Below are 17,303 nucleotides of genomic sequence, written 5' to 3'. Positions count from 1 at the left end.
TGAGCACACAAGACGATGGCGGAGGTCCCACCTGAGCTACCCTGCAAAGGGGACAGGTAGTGGCTTTCCAGCAAAGCCAGGAGAGAACAGTCCCCATGCTGCTCGCCAATGTTAGCAGCTGGCACAAATGGAGACCGTAGCCATACCATGAAGCACCTCAGACTAGCTGCTCTGGGGTATTTAGAGAGCTCTCTGGTTCAAGGAGATGGCAAAGCAAGAGAGGGAACCCCAAATCCAGCAATAAATAAAGCATTTTGCATCCTCTCTGGCTCTGGGATGGGCACCAGCCCCCGGGACAGGCAGGGGTGCAGGCAGGAGCGCTGCCCACAGCCGCGTCCCGGCCTCTGAGCAGAAACAGGGCTGCCCTGCCCCGAATATTCTGCCCCATCTCCATCCTTCACCTCAGGCGTTTCAGCTGTCTCCTTCACCGTGCTTCCCGCAGCGGCCGGCACGGGGACACCCATGTCGTTGGGGGCGTGCGGGGGTCTCCCATAATAAGCGGCTGGAGCACGCTGCTGAAAAAAATAACAGCCATGAAACGTTAAACACCGCAGCGAGGAGCAGATACCTCCTAGGTAGTTTTCCAGGCCAATGGTTACAACAATCTCTCTGTATGTGTACACACAAATAACAATAATTAAAGTGAAAACCAACAGAAGTGTGTGGACCCCTAACCAGATTAAAAATTAAAAAAAAATAATACCCTCCTTGTAAAACAATTACAGTTTTTCTGTGCTGTTTAACTACGCGGAGTCTCACAGGAGTCCAGTCTTTTAACGAGACCTGTTACAGGACGCAATTATACAGGTTAAGATCCCAATATTTTCGGGGAAAAAAAACACGTCCCTGCTCCGCAGGATGGGAGCGGGAAGAGTTTCGTGCTCGAAGGCCCTCAGCACCCCTGACCTCTTATGAAGAATAGTATTAGCGTCATTGACTGGATTGTCCGTCTCGTTGCAGCTTAACAGCAAAATTGCAGGGAAATGGATGAGCTTGTTACTTTTCGTCATTTCACGCACAAATCCGCGGCATGGGAGAAATCGTTCATTAAAACATGAAAAAAAAGCTTGTTTGATCTTAAGGTTTTAAGGGCCCTGGTTCAAAGGCTTGAATAGTAAATACGTTTCACCTGCCACCTTTTTCCAGGAAGGATTGGAATTCTACGGGGCCTTCGTTTCGTATGCCATCAAGCATTAAGTAACATTTTAACCAGCGTTTTTCACTCCTCACCTCGCCGTTCCAGCTGTTAAATAATTCATGCGACACTAATGACAACCACCACCCCACCACCCCCCCCCCCCCGACTGCAAAGGGGCAGACAGGTTCCTGCGCATCCCTTCACCTGCAGTAGAAGGAAATTGGGGCTAACGGGGATCACTGAAGGCTGGGAGGAAGGTTTCCATCTGCATTTCCAGCTCCGAGGCCGCTTCCATAGCGGAGCAAGCAGGAACGGTTCCCAGCCCGCTCCGGCACTCAGCCCCGCCAAGCACACTCCTTGCGAAGCGTTATTTTTTTTTTTTTTTCAAATGTGCATGGCAGAAAAATCATGTTTTCCCTCGCCTGCTATTGTCAGCGATCACTTGCCTCCCAGCAGTCAAGAGATAGCAGCTGATTAATATCAAATCTCTGGGAGCCGTTAGATATCCATCAAAGGCCTGAAGAGTGTGTCTTTTGCCTATTGGAACAGTTTAACCACTGATGGGATTATAATTATCTCGCTATCAACTGCAACAAAGCAGCTCAGCGGGAGCTGTTACGCTTAAACAGAGGAGGTCAACTAAATTATCCTACTGGGAAAGTAAACGTGAGACCGTGACCTTGCTCTATAGACTGCCTATAATTAATTGGGTTTATGATTTATATTGGGGCCAAGCATTCACCTGGCGGGCCCAGGCCAGTGGGTCACGTGCTCAGCAGCTGGATGGTCCCTTGCTGTCACCTCCCGTTGAGGGTCCGGGACATGTGAAGCCACTCCGCCCCAAGCCTGGAGCGATTCCTGCTTCCAGCGGTCACGGATGAGCAAGAGGGAGCTGCTGCTGTTGGGCCAGGAAGCGTGAAAGAGCCGCAGCTCGCTCCTTTCTGATCAGAAGAGAGATCACACAGGAAACAGGAACAGAAGGAAAAAATCCAGCCAGCCTCCCTGACAGGGCTGGGGAAGGCAGAAGGCTCAGGCTTGCCCTTCAGCAGGAAAATTCAGCCTAGACGTGAAAAATATTTCTGACAGCGAGGACAGCGATGCCTGAGGAAGCACTGATGAACCACCAGTGGTGGATCACGACCAGATGGGATGAACGTCTGCCAGCAAGGGGCCTAGGTACGGCCACCTTAGGGGACGGAGAAGGTGCGCAGCACCTCCCAGCCCACTGTGGTGCTGGGGGTGACCCACATGCTGGGCCTGGGGGTGACCCACACACCAATGCTGGACTTGGCAGGGCTGACCCTTCCTGGGGCTCCTTGCTGGGTCAAGCGCCTTCCTCCTGGTCAAAGACAGACCCATCCTGGAGCAAGCAGCCCAGGTATTTGCCCGTTGCTCATCTCACTGCATCTGGCCCTAATCTATTCCATCTCCCTTTCTTGATTCCTCCCTCCCCCACAGCTCCTGGCTTTTCCCCTTGAAGTGCCATGTGCTCGTGGTCCCTCTACAGGGCACCCGGACAGGAGGCTCTGGGCATTTCTTCTGCTCTCATTCGGCTCAACCAGGGTAGCATAAAGACTAGTAGAGTATTCTGGGTTTTTTTTTCCTTATTAGAAAAAAAAAACCAAACAAACAATCTCAGCCTACAGCAAAACCAGGTTCCTGAGACCCCCATCCTCCTCCCACCTACCCTAACGCCTTTCCCCCTCCCTCTGCATGAGTGATCTGGACCCTCTCAATGAGGGACCACAGGCTCACCCCACCACCTCAGGGAGACGCATCCCCAAACGCCACAGCTTTCCGCTGCTGGAAAGCAGGGTCTACCCATTGCCTGCACTTTTTCATGGCAGGGAGGTCCTGGAGTCTGGGAGAACCATGACTTGGTCCGTGCGATGACCACCACCCCAGCCTGTGTCAAAGCACTGCAGCGCTGGCAGAGACAGGATGGGTACCAGCTGCTGTAACAAGCTGTATCGGTGTCTGTTCATCAGTAATAAAAAGGAAAAAAAAAAAAAAGCAGGGGGGAGGGATTTGGATTATAGGCACTATGATTAAAATTTAAAGAAAGAAACACAGACTGGCTTCCAACTCAAAATACAAACTCAGAGAGGAAAGCGGTAGATGGGGAATCTAAACAGCAAAACGACGATGTACAAAGAACAAAATGACTAGGAGAGAGAACAAGAATATGGGGAAAACAAAGCAAGAGCAAAAAAGAAGAGAGATGAAATAGGACACAATAAGAAAGAGTGAAAAAAAAAATGGAAGTGGAAATAAGCAATCAAAAGAAATAGCAAAGGAAAGAGAAAGCAAACAAAAGAAAACACATGGAGAATAAAGGAACAAGAGAGGACAGAGATGGAGCAAACTCACACAGAGAACAAAGAGGGGAATGTAAGGCAGCCCCAGACACAAAAACTAAGACAAGACAGCACTAAAGACAAAGGGAAAGTGGAACAAAAATAGCACCAAAGCAGAAAACGTGAAGGGGTGAAGGTGCCTGTGACATGACAACGGAGACGAGGGGCAAAGCAGAGCGTGGGGCAGCACGGGAGGGCAACGCCGGGGCAGACGCTGCTCCTGTGCATCCCTGTGGGACGAGGAGGGGGCCCCGGCGGGCAACGGGAGCAGGTCAGGGCAGAGCCCCACAGCTGGGGCCAGAAGGGTCGGTCCCAAACCACCTGCCTCCCCACCACGCCTCCCTCCCCCACCGGGACAACAGTGTCCTTGGCTGCCTGCCCAAAGAAACCCCTCCAAAGGCATAACAGCTCCCCAGGTGCTCTGAGTCGTTGTAAAACCCCCAGTGGCAAGAGGCATCCCTCCTTTCTGTCGTAATTCGTCCCTCCCACAGACAGAGCTGTCTCCTTCCCTGCTTTACTCCGGGAACTGTGTGGCGTCCCAGCTGGGCCAGCGGGCACGGAGCAGAGCAAGGTCCAGCTCGGGGTCCAGGTGGCTCCAACAGACCGACTGCTGGCCAAAGCTGAGCCCAGCTGTGAAGCTGGTGGGTGGCACCTCTGGGATAGGCTAAAGGGTAAAATTGCTGCTCAGCTGCTGTGAGAGCAGTGACAAAAGTGTGCGAGAAACAGCCGTGCAGACACCGAGGTCAGTGAAGAAGGAGGGGAAGGAGGTGCTGCAGGCACCAGAGCAGAGATTCCTCTGCAGCCAGTGGAGAAGACCATGGTGAAGCAGGTTGTCCCCCTGAAGCCCATGGAGGAAAACATGATGGAGCAGATACCACACTGCAGCCTGTGGGTACCCCCAGGCTGGAGCAGGTGGAGATGCCCTGAAGGAAGCTGCATCCCACGGAGACCCCACACTGGAGCGAGTTTTCTTGCAGGAACCGTGGCCCACGGGAGACCCACGCTGGAGCCGTTCATGAAGGATTTTATCCCATGGGAGGGACCCCACGATGGCGCAGGGGAAGAGTGTGAGGAAGGATCAACATAGGCAAAGTGTTATGGACTGACTGCAGCCCCCCCCTTCCCCACGCACCTGCACCACCTGGGCAGCAGGGAGGAGGTAGAAGAGTCGGGAATGACAGAGTGAAGTTGAGCCTGGCCAAAAAGGGGGTGTTGGGGAGAAGGTGGTTTTAGCTTTGTTCTTGTTTCTCACCATCCCTCTCCAATTTTAATTGCAATAAGTGAAATACTTTTTCCCCCAAGCCAAGTCTGTTTTGCCCATGATGGTAACTGGGGAGTGATCTCCCTGCCCTTCTCTTCACCCATGACCTTTTTCATCTTAGTTTCTCCCCCCGCCCTGTTGTGGAGGGTGGCTGAGAGAGCAGCTCGGTAGGCACCCAGCAGCCAGACAAGGTCAAACGCACCACACCTCTCCTTAGCTCAGCATCCCTCGGGAAGCTCCTGCACATGCCAATGACCCACATGGGAGCTCTGGACCATCCACCACGTGGGGCTGCATCGCTGGACCAGTTTTCCCAGGATGAGCCTTCGAGCACATTTTCAGCGCTGAGGAGCACTGCGGGAAATAACCCGGCCTCCTCAGGGGGAGCTCGCAAGGCTAAAAGGATCCTCGCGGTAGCTCTTCTGCTCTCAAAATGCCAGAAGTTGTTACCGGTTTAGCGCCGGGTGACAATTCTGCATCTCAGCACAGCAAATCACCTTGTCCCCGCTCTGCTGTTATTTTCCTCCCGGCTGTGATTTCTGAAGAGCACAATAAGAAATTAGTTCCTGCATGGGTTCTTGCCTAACTATGAAATACTTGCCTATAACAATAAAACCTAGAATTACAATAGCCAGGAAAGACATTTGGAGAGCTATTACCCATCACGTCTCAGAGCCACCAGATGGGAATAAAATAAGAAACTCCTCCTCTGGAAAGCTCTCCAGGGTTATACAATCTTTCTTCTTGTTATTTTGCCTTCTGCCAGAGGAACAACACTTGACACAGAGGACCAGGATGGCTGTTCTAGGTGGCGATTCCTGCGTGCCTTCAAAATAAATATCTAACGGTTTAGGGGACCCTGGAGCTACTGCCTGGGTTATTATTTCCCCGCTAAATAGCATTGCCTTGAGCACAACCAACGTGCAGGTATCTCAGCTCCAAGCCCCATCCAAAGCAACTGGGCCAAGTTCTCAGCTGAGGCTTGCATGAGTAACCCAAACTCACAGTCTTGACCTTTTTTTTTTTTTTTTCTCTGCTATAAATTCCTACCTGAGCCCATAGATGAGACCTCCCCGGGGCGAGGAGCCACGGATGGCACCACCTGCTGCACCCAGCAGAGACATCAGCAGTAATTCCCCTGGGATGTGACACTTAACTCACTTGCTCTTGACAAGATATCCTGGATAACTGGAGACCTCTGAGCTGGGATTTCAAGCTCGTCATTTCTCTGTGGTATTTTGTTTGAATGTATTGCTCGAAGGATGCTGTCGCTTTGCTCCTAAGCATAAAGGTGCAGATGAGATCCCAGTCCCACCAGCACCAACTTAGCTGAAAACCTGAATGAGCTGAGCAACTTCACTGGGTTCAGCCTGTTGTGTGGCTCCTGCCTGCAGGAAGATTTAAAGCCATTAATAATTTGAGGAATTTTCTAATTTATAAGGCAGCAGTTCTAGGAATCACCTCCTCCCAACACCCAGGATCAGCCCACCTACAAGACCTTGGCCTTTCAGGAAAAATGCAGGAGAGCTCAGCCCCTCACCTTTCCAGCACTAGGCTGGTGGGGCTGGAAGGGTTTACGTCCCTAAAGCTGGCACAAAGTTTTTCTGATGTTTAAAGGGCCACCTACAGATCACTTCAGTTCGGCAGTGACAGGGAAGGGCCCTTAGTATTTCATCTCAATGTCCTTGGAAATCCAGCTGAGATTTCTAACGGTCATACACACTTTCCCCATTCCCCAGCCCAAAGCGAGATGGCTTCTCATCTGCAAAAGTGTGCTGCGGAGATTTCAAATGTCTAATTTCACACCGCAGAGCGGAGCACTTAAATCTGTATCTATTAGCGGTGGATGAGTGCCCAAATTGCTCAGTGATCAAGCCGAGAGGCTTTTCTATTGGGAGTCCACGAGTTAAAGTTTTGACTTCGAAACGGCAGCTGTTCAACTCCATCTGAGGGCTCAGAGGGAACTTTCCAAAAGTTTGGCTCTCGGCCCTGGGCAGCACAAAGGTCCTGCTAAGGGCACGGGAAGAGTAAGAGCGCGCTGTTGACTTCAATCCACTGTAAAGCACATTGGATGGTACCTGGACCTTTCCCTGTAGAAGGTCTTGAGCGTGTAAAATGCACACAAGAAGACCCCAGGTTTTCTTCCATCAAGGTTGCGTCATCCTTCCAGTGGGTGTAAATGGGATAATCCACAATGGATCTACCACGCTCTGCTCAACCAGGCCCACGGTTGGAGGCCACACTTACCTGGACTCACACTAACAGCCTGCCGTGTCCTCACCTCGCGTGGGAGAGCTGCAACGGTGCCCATGGTGCCGTGGTGCACCCACAGATACACTTCCCTCCCGCATGCGCACACACCTACCCGAACCTCGCTGCCCTCAAGGGGACACATCACCGGCCAACCTGGCTTTTAGGAGAACACGGATGTAAGAACGTGGGTCTAAGGAGTGCCCCAAGCTTGGCGTTATATTTAGAAACACCCAGCCTGGGTACAGGAACGCAAGCGATGCTTTTTTACCATGAAACGTCTCTTTTCAGCTTCTTGAATGTAACTGCATTATCTTGGTAGAGTGGCAGCCGGCAGGGATGGATGAAACGGGAGGTTAATCTGCATCGGCCATCTCTCTTGATTTCTCCTTCATTTCCATTTCTTTTTAAAATGGAAGCTCCATTAAAACAGCAGCACTTTTCTATTAAATAAGTAACAGAGAAAAATGACTGCCTCTGTATCTCATCAGCAGTGAATCTTTTTAAAATCACTCAAGAGGCAAGGCTCAAATCATATATTTAATAAGAACCACTTCGATATCACTTTTTAAAGCAATTAACATATTATTAGAGATAAGCGCAAGATGCAACATTTAGATCCAGATTTCTAAGACAGATTTCTACGGTTTAGGAGGGTGCTGACCTCGGGTCGTCGCCTCGGCAATCATCCCTGCATGTCACAAACCAATGTCAGAACAGCACTTCAGTTACGCGGACACAGCCAATTAAATTCTCGGTTTTTAATCCTGATTTTACTCCTGCTGCTTCTTTTCAGTCAGTTGAAAGCACTCTGTGTACACCAGGGAGAAGGGGCAAACTACCACCACAGGGTTTCTGCGCCACCTGCGGGTCCTGCAGCCAAGCGTTCATTTCCACCGGTCCCTTCCTTTTGGATATTGAGGCGTTTGTTTTCAATGTTTTCAAACATGTTTGTTTCCATGTTTGTATGGAGCATGAAGGAAAGGCAGCTCTGAACCTTAATATACCAAAGGACTAAAGAGCCCATGACCAACAGGATCCTCATGGCCAGGTCGCCTGAGGGCGTGCTCCCAAGCCGGTGCGTCACCTCCGGCAGCACAAACGCCACCACGCAGCTGGAGACGGTGGGTGCTGCACCCCGCTTCTGCCGGGGGCTGCTGCCTCCCGCGCGGAGCCACACGGCCATCCCAGAGTGACTCTGGCTGACAATCCGGTGTGTTAAAACAGAGCAAGTCCCTCCTGCCCGGTAGCTGAAGCACGTCCTGCCAATTACGGTAGCCGAGGTGCAGCCACACATTCATTTCTGCTGCCGGTGATGGGGACACAAACCTCCAGCAGCTGAAGCAGATGGAAGGCTGGGGGCGGTGACACCTTATACCACCACGATTAAATCTGACAAAGCCCATCTGTTGGCGCCCTGAGCACTGGCAGGACTAGAGCTGAACTGGGAACTGTGAATTATAGCACAGGCGACATCCAAGGGCTTTTTGGTTGTTTATCCTGAAACATGCAGGCTTTTCCCAACACTGAACAATGTGCGGCTTCCACTGATGACCGACACCAAACTGATTGCTCAATTAAAGGGCATTTTACCATTTTGACCATTAACTGTGAAGTCTGAAATACCCCATACTTTCCTGGAGTCCACTTCATCAGTAAATTGCTTCTCTTAGAAGGCAGCAACAAATGCAAGGGGAAACGTATCATGCATCTAGAGACATTGTGATCATGTTGGTTTTGTAAGTGCTAAAATTTATTACACAAGAGATGATGCAACAGCGAATAAGAGAGCAAAATTCTACATTGACTCCCTACTTTGCAATTCAGGACAACTAAGAGGTTTTACTTCATTAAGGAAGGCAAGGGAAAAAAAAAATCAGAGACAACCCCAATGGATGAGGAAGTCTCGTCAAGCCTAAATGAACAACCAGTCCTATGTGACGCTCATTGCTGTAGAAGGAACAATGAAATATATCAGCTTCTGTTCAATAAATTACTAAAACATCAGTTATAAAGCTGCTGCGTGGCATTGGAAAATTAAACTCATTAAAACATCCAGGTAGCTTCATCCTGATGCAAATGGAAGACAGGCATGAGTGCTCTGCAGCAAACAACTCTGTGCACATCCCGTCTTTGGGAAACATATTTACATGTACATCTCATATATTAATATATTTTAGTGCACCCTAGCCAGAGGGCAACCAGAGAGAGTTTTATTCCGTGAGAAGGACAGGAGATGGGCTGGCTTCTCCTCTCCACCAAGCAAAGCCCGTATCCACCCATTAGTCTGGCATCCATGTAAAGCAACTCTGAGAGACCACATTTCCCTTTTCCAGACATCAGGACCCCAAACCAGTGGTCTCCCATGACAGCTGGGTAGATTTGGTAGGTGTGGGCCAAGAAAAGCCGGTGAGATCTCCCCACCATATTAACAGCCTCAAGTGACTTCAAGGTCAAGAATTTCAGCCAAGCTGCCATTTATTGGTCTCTTGCCCTCCCTCTCCCTTCCTCACTTCACCATCGCCCATGAAGGACCGCAGAAACGTGTGCTGTTTGTGGTGGGCCTTGACCACAATCACACACCGACCAGGCAGGACAGGTGCGCTCGAGCCTCCGGAAGAGAACACCACTACAAAGTTACGGAGACTACCATTACTGATATCTTCATTCGGAGCAAGGATGCCTTAAAACCAAACCCTATAGCCTCCATGGGAGGGAAGCCCAGGCGGGACCTTCTCTCGCATTACCAGCTCCCAGCTGTTGCGCACACCAGCGCATCCATCCTCGCTTCTACAAGAAAAGAGCAAAAATAGGGTAACGGTGGGTCTCCAAGAGGACGGTGCCAGGCCAATGGCCCCGCTGGGAAGGCAAGGTGGATCTGCAGCTTCCCAGGCTCCCAAGGGGCAGGAAGCATCCCACTAGCCTTACTCCCCATGCGTGAGTCGGACTGACACCCAAAAGGGCTGGCAACTGCCCAAACAGACAGGTGGACGCCCAAGGTCTTTTCCAAAAGGAACCCATTTGGAGTCTCCATGGGAGGGACTGGTGTTGCCCGGGGCTGGCCTGGCCAACAGCTGCCTGTGCGCAATGGGAGATCAGTGTGGCTTTTTTCAATAGGATTTTGTTTGATGACATCTGTGATTAAGGGCTGGAAAGATCCATGGGAGCTACCAGAGGGAGCTTTACCTCTCCCAGACTCAAGAAAAGGGCTGCTGGATGCCGCATCTTTCAAACTTAGCTCATTCGGGGCTTGGCAACCTTTTCCTCTCGCAAGCACGTACGTTTTCATGCTTGCCAGGCTGGTACATCCAGGATCTCTCGACTCCGATCACAGGGCAAACCTACCTGGCCCTTTGGGAGAGCTTGGAGTCATCTGGGAAAGCAACAATTCCCTGCCAGTAAAATGCTCCCAAGTCTGCATGAGCTTATTACAGTCATTCCAGCAGAAATAAGTGGTACCTTTTAGAGTGCTCGCCAGAAGAAAATAGCAGTTCTGACCCAATTTCACACAGTTGGAATCAGCTGTGGGAGACTAATATACAGAAAAGTAAAAAGACACAAATGCCCATTTCCCCCATGTCCTCTCCTAATAACATGAATAAAGCTCTGTTTTGATATTTCGTCCTTTCCGAAGGAGTCCAGTCACATCAGTCCAAGTCAGCCGTGTTTCGAGTCAAACTCCTCTGACTCTTCTACCCTTTACTTGATGAAATTTTTAATTGTCCACCTTTGTCCTGTGCAGCTGCGAAGAATCAGATCGATGCCGGCCATTCCCCTGTTCTCCACTTCCAAGCATCGTCCCGTTCCCTTGTTCAGGATGGCACCGTTCTAAAATTAAAGGATACGGGGAAAATATTACAAAAATTAAAGACCTGGGGTTGCCCGTGAAGCAGACCGGGGCCGTGCGCTGCCCGGAGTGCAGCTGTGTCCTCCTGCACGGCTGGGAAGCGCGCAGCACTTAGCTGGGCGGTAATGCGATTCAAACAAAAAATAATCCCTAAAATAATCAACGCGAATTCAATGAGCAACCTTTACCGCTGACAATGCGGATCCCTAACACAGCAGCAGCCCAAGAACATTTGCAATGTTTAAATAGCACGGCTGCACCCCTGCGTTAGGAAGCTGGGACACTGGTGTACAGTGTGTGTTATTTCCTCTCTGCTTTGGCACAGAAGTACCGTGTTTTCACCTATTTCCCCACAGATTATCTGTAAGAAACAAAGAAATCCGAAAGTCATCCACAGGGCAGGTTACACACGCCGCAGGGTACCAGAAAGGGAAACTTCTACTGGAAATCGTCCTGAAATACTGTCCCTGATCCCTCTTAACTTCTCCCCTCTGCCCTAGGACCTGGCACCTGCTGTCACATAGGGCCGTTTCGTCCTCATCCCCCACTGTCCCATGCCAAAGACGATGTGCCGCAGCCCCCGGGTTGGGAAGCAGAGGGGCAGCACCGATGGCAGACCCCTAACAGACCTGTATGAAATTCCAGCGCTTATGGAGGCTGCTCTTGACCTTCTCGCAATCGAGGAGCTGAGGGAAGCGGCTTTTCACGTTATCCACCAGGCAGCGGGTATCGGGTAGGAGAGTCGTGGTGCCGAGGGCGCCGAGATGAAGGAAGCCCTCCTTGGTGTAGCGAGCCAGCTGGGGGACAGAGAAAGAGAGGAAAACAACCATCAGTATCTTTGGAGCATCACTAAAAAGCGACAGAGGAAAGGACAAGTTTGCAGAGCCCCAGGAAAAAACCCGTGAGGATGGTGCGCCGAGAAAGTAGAACTGACAAGAGGAAAAAAAACCAAAGTTTCTCCAGCCTTTTTTTCGTGTTGTTTTGGGGTTTTGCAGATGCAGTTGAGGAGCTGGAGCATGGGGAAGGGGCAAGAATAACTCTGAGCCTTAAACCCATCACTCCTCCAGCCTCCTTTGGGCCCGAACGCCCTGCAGCTTGGGGGCAATGGATGATTTCCCCAGGTTTTTGGCTGCATCCAGCTGTCTTGGCCAGTCACGCTGGCCCAGCCTGTGGCTTCTTGCAAGCTTGGCAAGGCAGCCTTGCTTTGGCCTACACACGATGGTGCTCTGCATCTGGCACAGCCCTCCAGCCCGTCCGGCAGCCAAAGGGGGCTGATCTCTAATGGGCGCCGTTCCCCGGGGACGCCAGCCCACGTCTCCCTGCGGTTCAGCTCAGAAGCGAAGGCTCGGGATTGCAGCTAACCCCTGCCATACCCCCACATCCCACTGCTGCTCCCAGGGGACCCGCTTGGCTGCCGGGGAGCTGCAGGCTGGGAGCGTCGGGCAGCGCCGATGGCTCTGGGGACACTGGGCAGGCAGCTGGCACCGAGACAGCCCTGCTGCCGAGGGGCCGCACACAAAGGGCTCCTCCATTTGCAGCAGTTAACAATCCCCCCAAAATATTTCCCTAAACATATTTAAATTCAGGAGTGGAAAGAGACAAATGACAGTGGCCTGCCTTTTATAGTTCAAGGGAAAGATATACACAGCTGCTTATTTAAATTATGAATCAATCTATTATCTAGCAGACAAATAAGGAGTATTCAGCACGTTAATTAACTGAGCATATCTATGACCCAGACGCCTAAAAAGAGACAGTAAATCACACTGGGAGTTTGGGTTATCACAGTTAGAATAATTAAACACTGAAAACGAAGTCAAAACAATGTAACAGGGTCCAACTCCAACTAGTAACCGCAGACCCAGTTAAGGTAATTTTGCTTTCCCCGAGGGATGCTGGCGGTAGGTCCAGGTGTGCCGGATCCTCCGGCTGGTCCCCATGCCGGTGCCTTCCTTGGGACGGCTGCCTGCCGCGCTTTGCTCCCAGCTGCTGGTGGAGTTACGCTTTTACCCACTGCATTGTGTATCAAAGCAAGACCTCTGCTCCGTTACATCTCCCTGAGGTCCATTTGCCAAAGGCATTCCCTCCCCCCAGGCAGATTCAGCCCCAGCAGCCCGCACCATACAGTCGATGCTGGCGGGGGGCAAAGCTGCCCCATCCCATCCCGTCCCGTCCCGTCCCGTCCCATCCCATCCCATCCCGCAGTGCAGGATCCGCTCTTCTGCCCCCCAAAACCCTTTCCAAGGTGGTGCAGGACAGTACATGTCTCTCTAGGTTGGCAGCAATTCCCCCTCCAAGCTGCTGGTGGAAAGGAGGGCAGCCTGCAGAGCTTAAAGCCGTAACCATCACCTCCTCCTCTTCCTCCCACCGATTCACCATCTCCCACAGGCACGAGGTGCCCGACAGCAGGACGGATCCCACCCACCACCCAGCTCAGCTCCCGCCGCGCCGGGCTCCCAGCAAGGGAGATGCCCTGTGCTGGAAGAATGACCCCCCAGCATCCCCTGCCCAGCTGAAGGCTCAGATTCACTTGATTTGGTTTTAGCAGTCTGACGTTTTGATGAGCCGAGCCTGGGGCGAGACGGCGCCCTCAGCCCAACAGTGTGTTTTTAACCACGCAACTCATCTGAATTAGTATTTGAACACCAACGCAGAGGATGAGGCCGCTTGCCTTGCAAAAAGGAACAGGTATACAAAGGAAAAGACAAAAAAAACCCAAGCCCTCTCCATGACAGACAGAAGAAATCACCCACAAGTCCCAACTGGGCAGTGCAAGTTACCCTCCTTCTCCTGTTTCCGAAATGTTTCCTACCACGTACATAATTAGCATGTGAGACGCTGTCTTTTTTTTTTACGATGCTTGGCAGCTTGTCTTCAGACAGTTGGCCTGATGCCCACAAGGCAACACGATTTCTGCTCTTCCATGGTATCGCCTAATGCGGTGGGAAAAATAAGTAGAGCAAAAACCGCATCTTTCCCCAGGAAGGGAGTGGGGCTGGGGCTGCAGGGAGACAAAACAAGCTGATAAACAAGCTCGGGTATTATGAAAAATGCATTAAGTGCATCTATTAGATGTGTCGTCTACAATGTACAATAGCCAGATAAATAAAGGCCCGAACACGCGTCTGGACCTCGCACACTGCCTGACGCCTGATCTGCTCTGCCGAGCCCAGCGGAGGCTCAGCCAACAGCCGCCCCAGCCTTCGGGCCGGTCCAACCATCAAACCTGAGAGCCATCATTCCCAAAAAATCCCGTCTAACTGGTGAGTGCAAGCTCCACCGCGCTCCTAAGATATTTATGGATTATTTTTTTTTCTTTTGGGATATTTTGCCTTTGATGCTTTAATTCTTCCTTTGTTGTTTTGCTCCTCTCCGAAGCGAGCTGCCGCGGCAGCCGGGGGTCTCAACCCCAAGGTGACAGCCAGGGAGAAGCACACGGGTAAATGGGAATCCGGCGGTGAAGCACCGATCCTCCTACCGCTGGGTCTTTCTTGAGCGATAGAAAGGAAGAAAATACCAAGCAGAGGCCGACACTCGAGCTGGCCCCACAGGCGGCTGCGGGGAGCGTGGCTGCAGCCTGACCAGCACTTTCTATCTGGATTTGCCCGGCATGAGAAGAGACGGGAAGCCCCTCTGTCTCATCACCACGTAGTGCATTGACCAATGTTCCAAAGAGCAGCTCCAGACAGTGGGCTCGCGTAAGAACCTGAGCCCACCTTAGAAACTAAAGATGCCATACAAATATCAGTAAATCACACATGCTGTTTTGATTAAGACCTTCCGAGGGGTTGCAGCAATTCACGACCCTGACAACCCAGCATTTCAGGCGCAGCTGGGTGCTTCAATGCTGCCAGCACAGCCCCAGAGGCTGGTACCCAGTTAAAGTGGTTGATGCAAACTTATCCTTCGGCTACGTGTGAAAGTTGAGTGAACGAGATGTAACTGCAAGAGGTTTCCACAAGCGCTCATAGGGATGCTCAGCATCAGCGCAAAATACCCGCGGGGTAACACCATTCCTTGGCTCAGGGGAGCACAAGAAGTGCCGGCCGTGAGCAGGAATTCAATAAACTCTTTCTTTGGGCATCGTGTTTGGAAGCCTCAGTGATGCAACTCTGTCAATCCTGCCCCTCTTGCCCAGGAGTGCACCCGATCAACCCGAACACTCTCTGCTCCTTCCCACCCCTCCTCATCCTCACAGCTCAGCCTGGTGAGCTCTTCCCACAGGATCCAGGAAGGCTCTTCCACCAACTGTTTTCCTGTCGGACCACATCGGTTTTCTCCTCTCAAATGTTTCCCTCCTGTTCTCGATTCTTTCAACGCCAAACACTCCAAAAACGTTGTCTATGTCAGCAAGTGCATCAACAAGGCTGCTCCCTTGGAGATCTCATGGCTGCTTTGCAGTCACCAATGATTTTCTCACACAGCCATATGGTGCTTAAAGATAATAAAAGTTTGTCTTTTTTTGAAGGAAATTATTTCACTGATGAAGGAGGAGGTTTTGCCAAGGTGCAGTCCAGATATAGGAAGTTAACGACAGCCTACGTCGTACAACCACTTAAATCCAATGATATTTCACATAACAAAACCATGTTTTCCTGGCTTTGACAAATCCCTGAAGTGATCTGAGTTTAAATTCTGCTCTCTTGCCTCCCCAAAAATCTGTTATCTGTCCTTCAAAGTCATCTGTCCTACATTTCGTTGCCTGCTAAGCAGGTTTGTCAGCCTCCAGAAAACAGACCAGGCCAGGCATGAGCTGAAGGATCCGGCCAATCCGGCAGGAAAAGAGATAAACACGGAGGTACCAGGCTGAGGAAACGCCTGAAGGAATTCCCCAGCCTGGCACAGGATGAGAGACAAACCAGGAAGACCAAGAGGAAGGACCAGAGATAAAGAGTTTGAAGATACTAACAAGCAACCCATTTAAAAGTGGTTAATGTTGACGAGGTCTCAAACCACTTAATCAGTGGAAATGGCCCAAAGCCACCTTCCCAGAGAGAAACACGCATTCACACTCCCAGCTTCTTACAAACGCCCTTTGGGGTAAAACTGCCTCTTGCAGAGTCCCCCACCTTCAAGCACCACTTCTGGGGGGGCTCCTTGGCCCCGGCGGGATCCGCAGTGGCCGGTGCCGGGAGAGCAGAGGGATGCACGGCCACACGCGTGCCCCGAGCATCCCTCGGGCTGATCTCCCCTCAGCAAACTTGCACCACCAATACATCTTCGTTGATTATTGTTTCTGGCTGGCTGCATCCCGGGGATGTGAGAAAGTTAATTAGGGGCCTTAGCACCTGGGAAATAAAAGCCTTGATGACCTTCATTGACTCTATTGGAAAATAATTTAGGATTGTTTAGCTTCCTTTCTGCGCTGAGCAGATCATCAATTAGCAACCATAAGTAAAAGCGTAGAGAATTTTCTTTTTAACACAATTTAATCTGATGTGCTATTTTGTCACCCTCGATACTGCAGCGTCCCGGATGATCTCAGTATTGATGGTTTTGTCCTCAAGTTCTGATGCTTAAATGGGCAAAACATATTTTATCCTATAATTAAATGAAATGCTCTGCTGGGTGAACATTATCTTAAGTTTTATAGTATTATAGTGCTTTCTATCACCTTAATATATCACCATGGTCCTGTCACTCCAATGAGGTATTACTATATTATTAGTATAATACATCATTACGGCAAGGTGTTTTCATGATGTATTGCTTAAAAGATGAAGCCATCAGGAAGAAAAAAAATATCCACGAGCAGGCTCAATATAATTACAGGATAAAAGGATACTTCATCATGAAATCTGATAATGATTTGACCTGGAAGTGAAGGAAAGCAGGGAGAATGGAAAGCTAAAGGGAAAACAAGAGAAAAACCAAAAATGTCCCAATTTCCCCCACTGATAGATGCTGGGACGGAGGTGCTGTGAGCAAAAGCCAAGATCTCACCCACAAGAAGTGAGGTCTTCCACCAAAATCCCAACTTCACCTGGCATGGCAGGGACCGGGACCCGCGACACCGCTGTCCTTGCACCATGAGAATGCCAGCAGGGAGCCTCGACCGTACCCTCGCTCGCTGCCGCCGAGGATCCTGCTCCTTCAGTGCGAGGTGTATTTAAACACATGCGTGATGGGCCCCAGAATCGAGAGGAGAAGCTGAGATTTTAGGAGAACACGTGAACACTGAGCACAGGCACCACCGGGTGTGCTTTTGGGTGCTGAACAACTCCAAAAGAATTGCAACTCATGGTGGTTTTTTATATATATATATATATATATACACACATAAAAAAACAAGCAAGCTATTTGAACCCAGTGTTTACATTACTTCTAATTATACTCCCAGCAATAAATTACACCATGCAGCCCATTAATTAAACAGTAGTAGCGCGAGTCCGATTTCTTTTGTGCGGTGCCCGTGCTTCTGCAAAAGGCTAATTTCAAAGCTCCTGCACT

The 17,303-nt window shown here is 50.6% G+C and overlaps 1 protein-coding gene across 1 annotated transcript in view; it reads right to left on the bottom strand.

Moving 5' to 3' along the window:
* Nucleotides 1–7,533: 7,533 nt before the first annotated feature.
* The window catches only part of GALNT17 (polypeptide N-acetylgalactosaminyltransferase 17), a 220,355-nt gene continuing 210,585 nt past the window's right edge, over nucleotides 7,534–17,303 (bottom strand). Inside the window, exons 10-11 of the mRNA XM_074594579.1 lie at nucleotides 11,483–11,650; nucleotides 7,534–10,834 (exon numbers count right to left, since the gene is read on the bottom strand). Coding sequence (XP_074450680.1) covers nucleotides 10,706–10,834; nucleotides 11,483–11,650 — 297 coding nt within the window. The 3' untranslated portion in view covers nucleotides 7,534–10,705. The remainder of the gene's footprint in view (nucleotides 10,835–11,482; nucleotides 11,651–17,303) is intronic.

This window comes from Larus michahellis, chromosome 7, assembly GCF_964199755.1.
Source record: "Larus michahellis chromosome 7, bLarMic1.1, whole genome shotgun sequence".
In the NCBI taxonomy this organism is placed as follows: Eukaryota; Metazoa; Chordata; class Aves; order Charadriiformes; family Laridae; genus Larus; species Larus michahellis.
The sequence above is the reverse complement of the archived record's forward strand: the minus strand, read 5'-3'. Positions and strand labels throughout refer to the sequence as shown.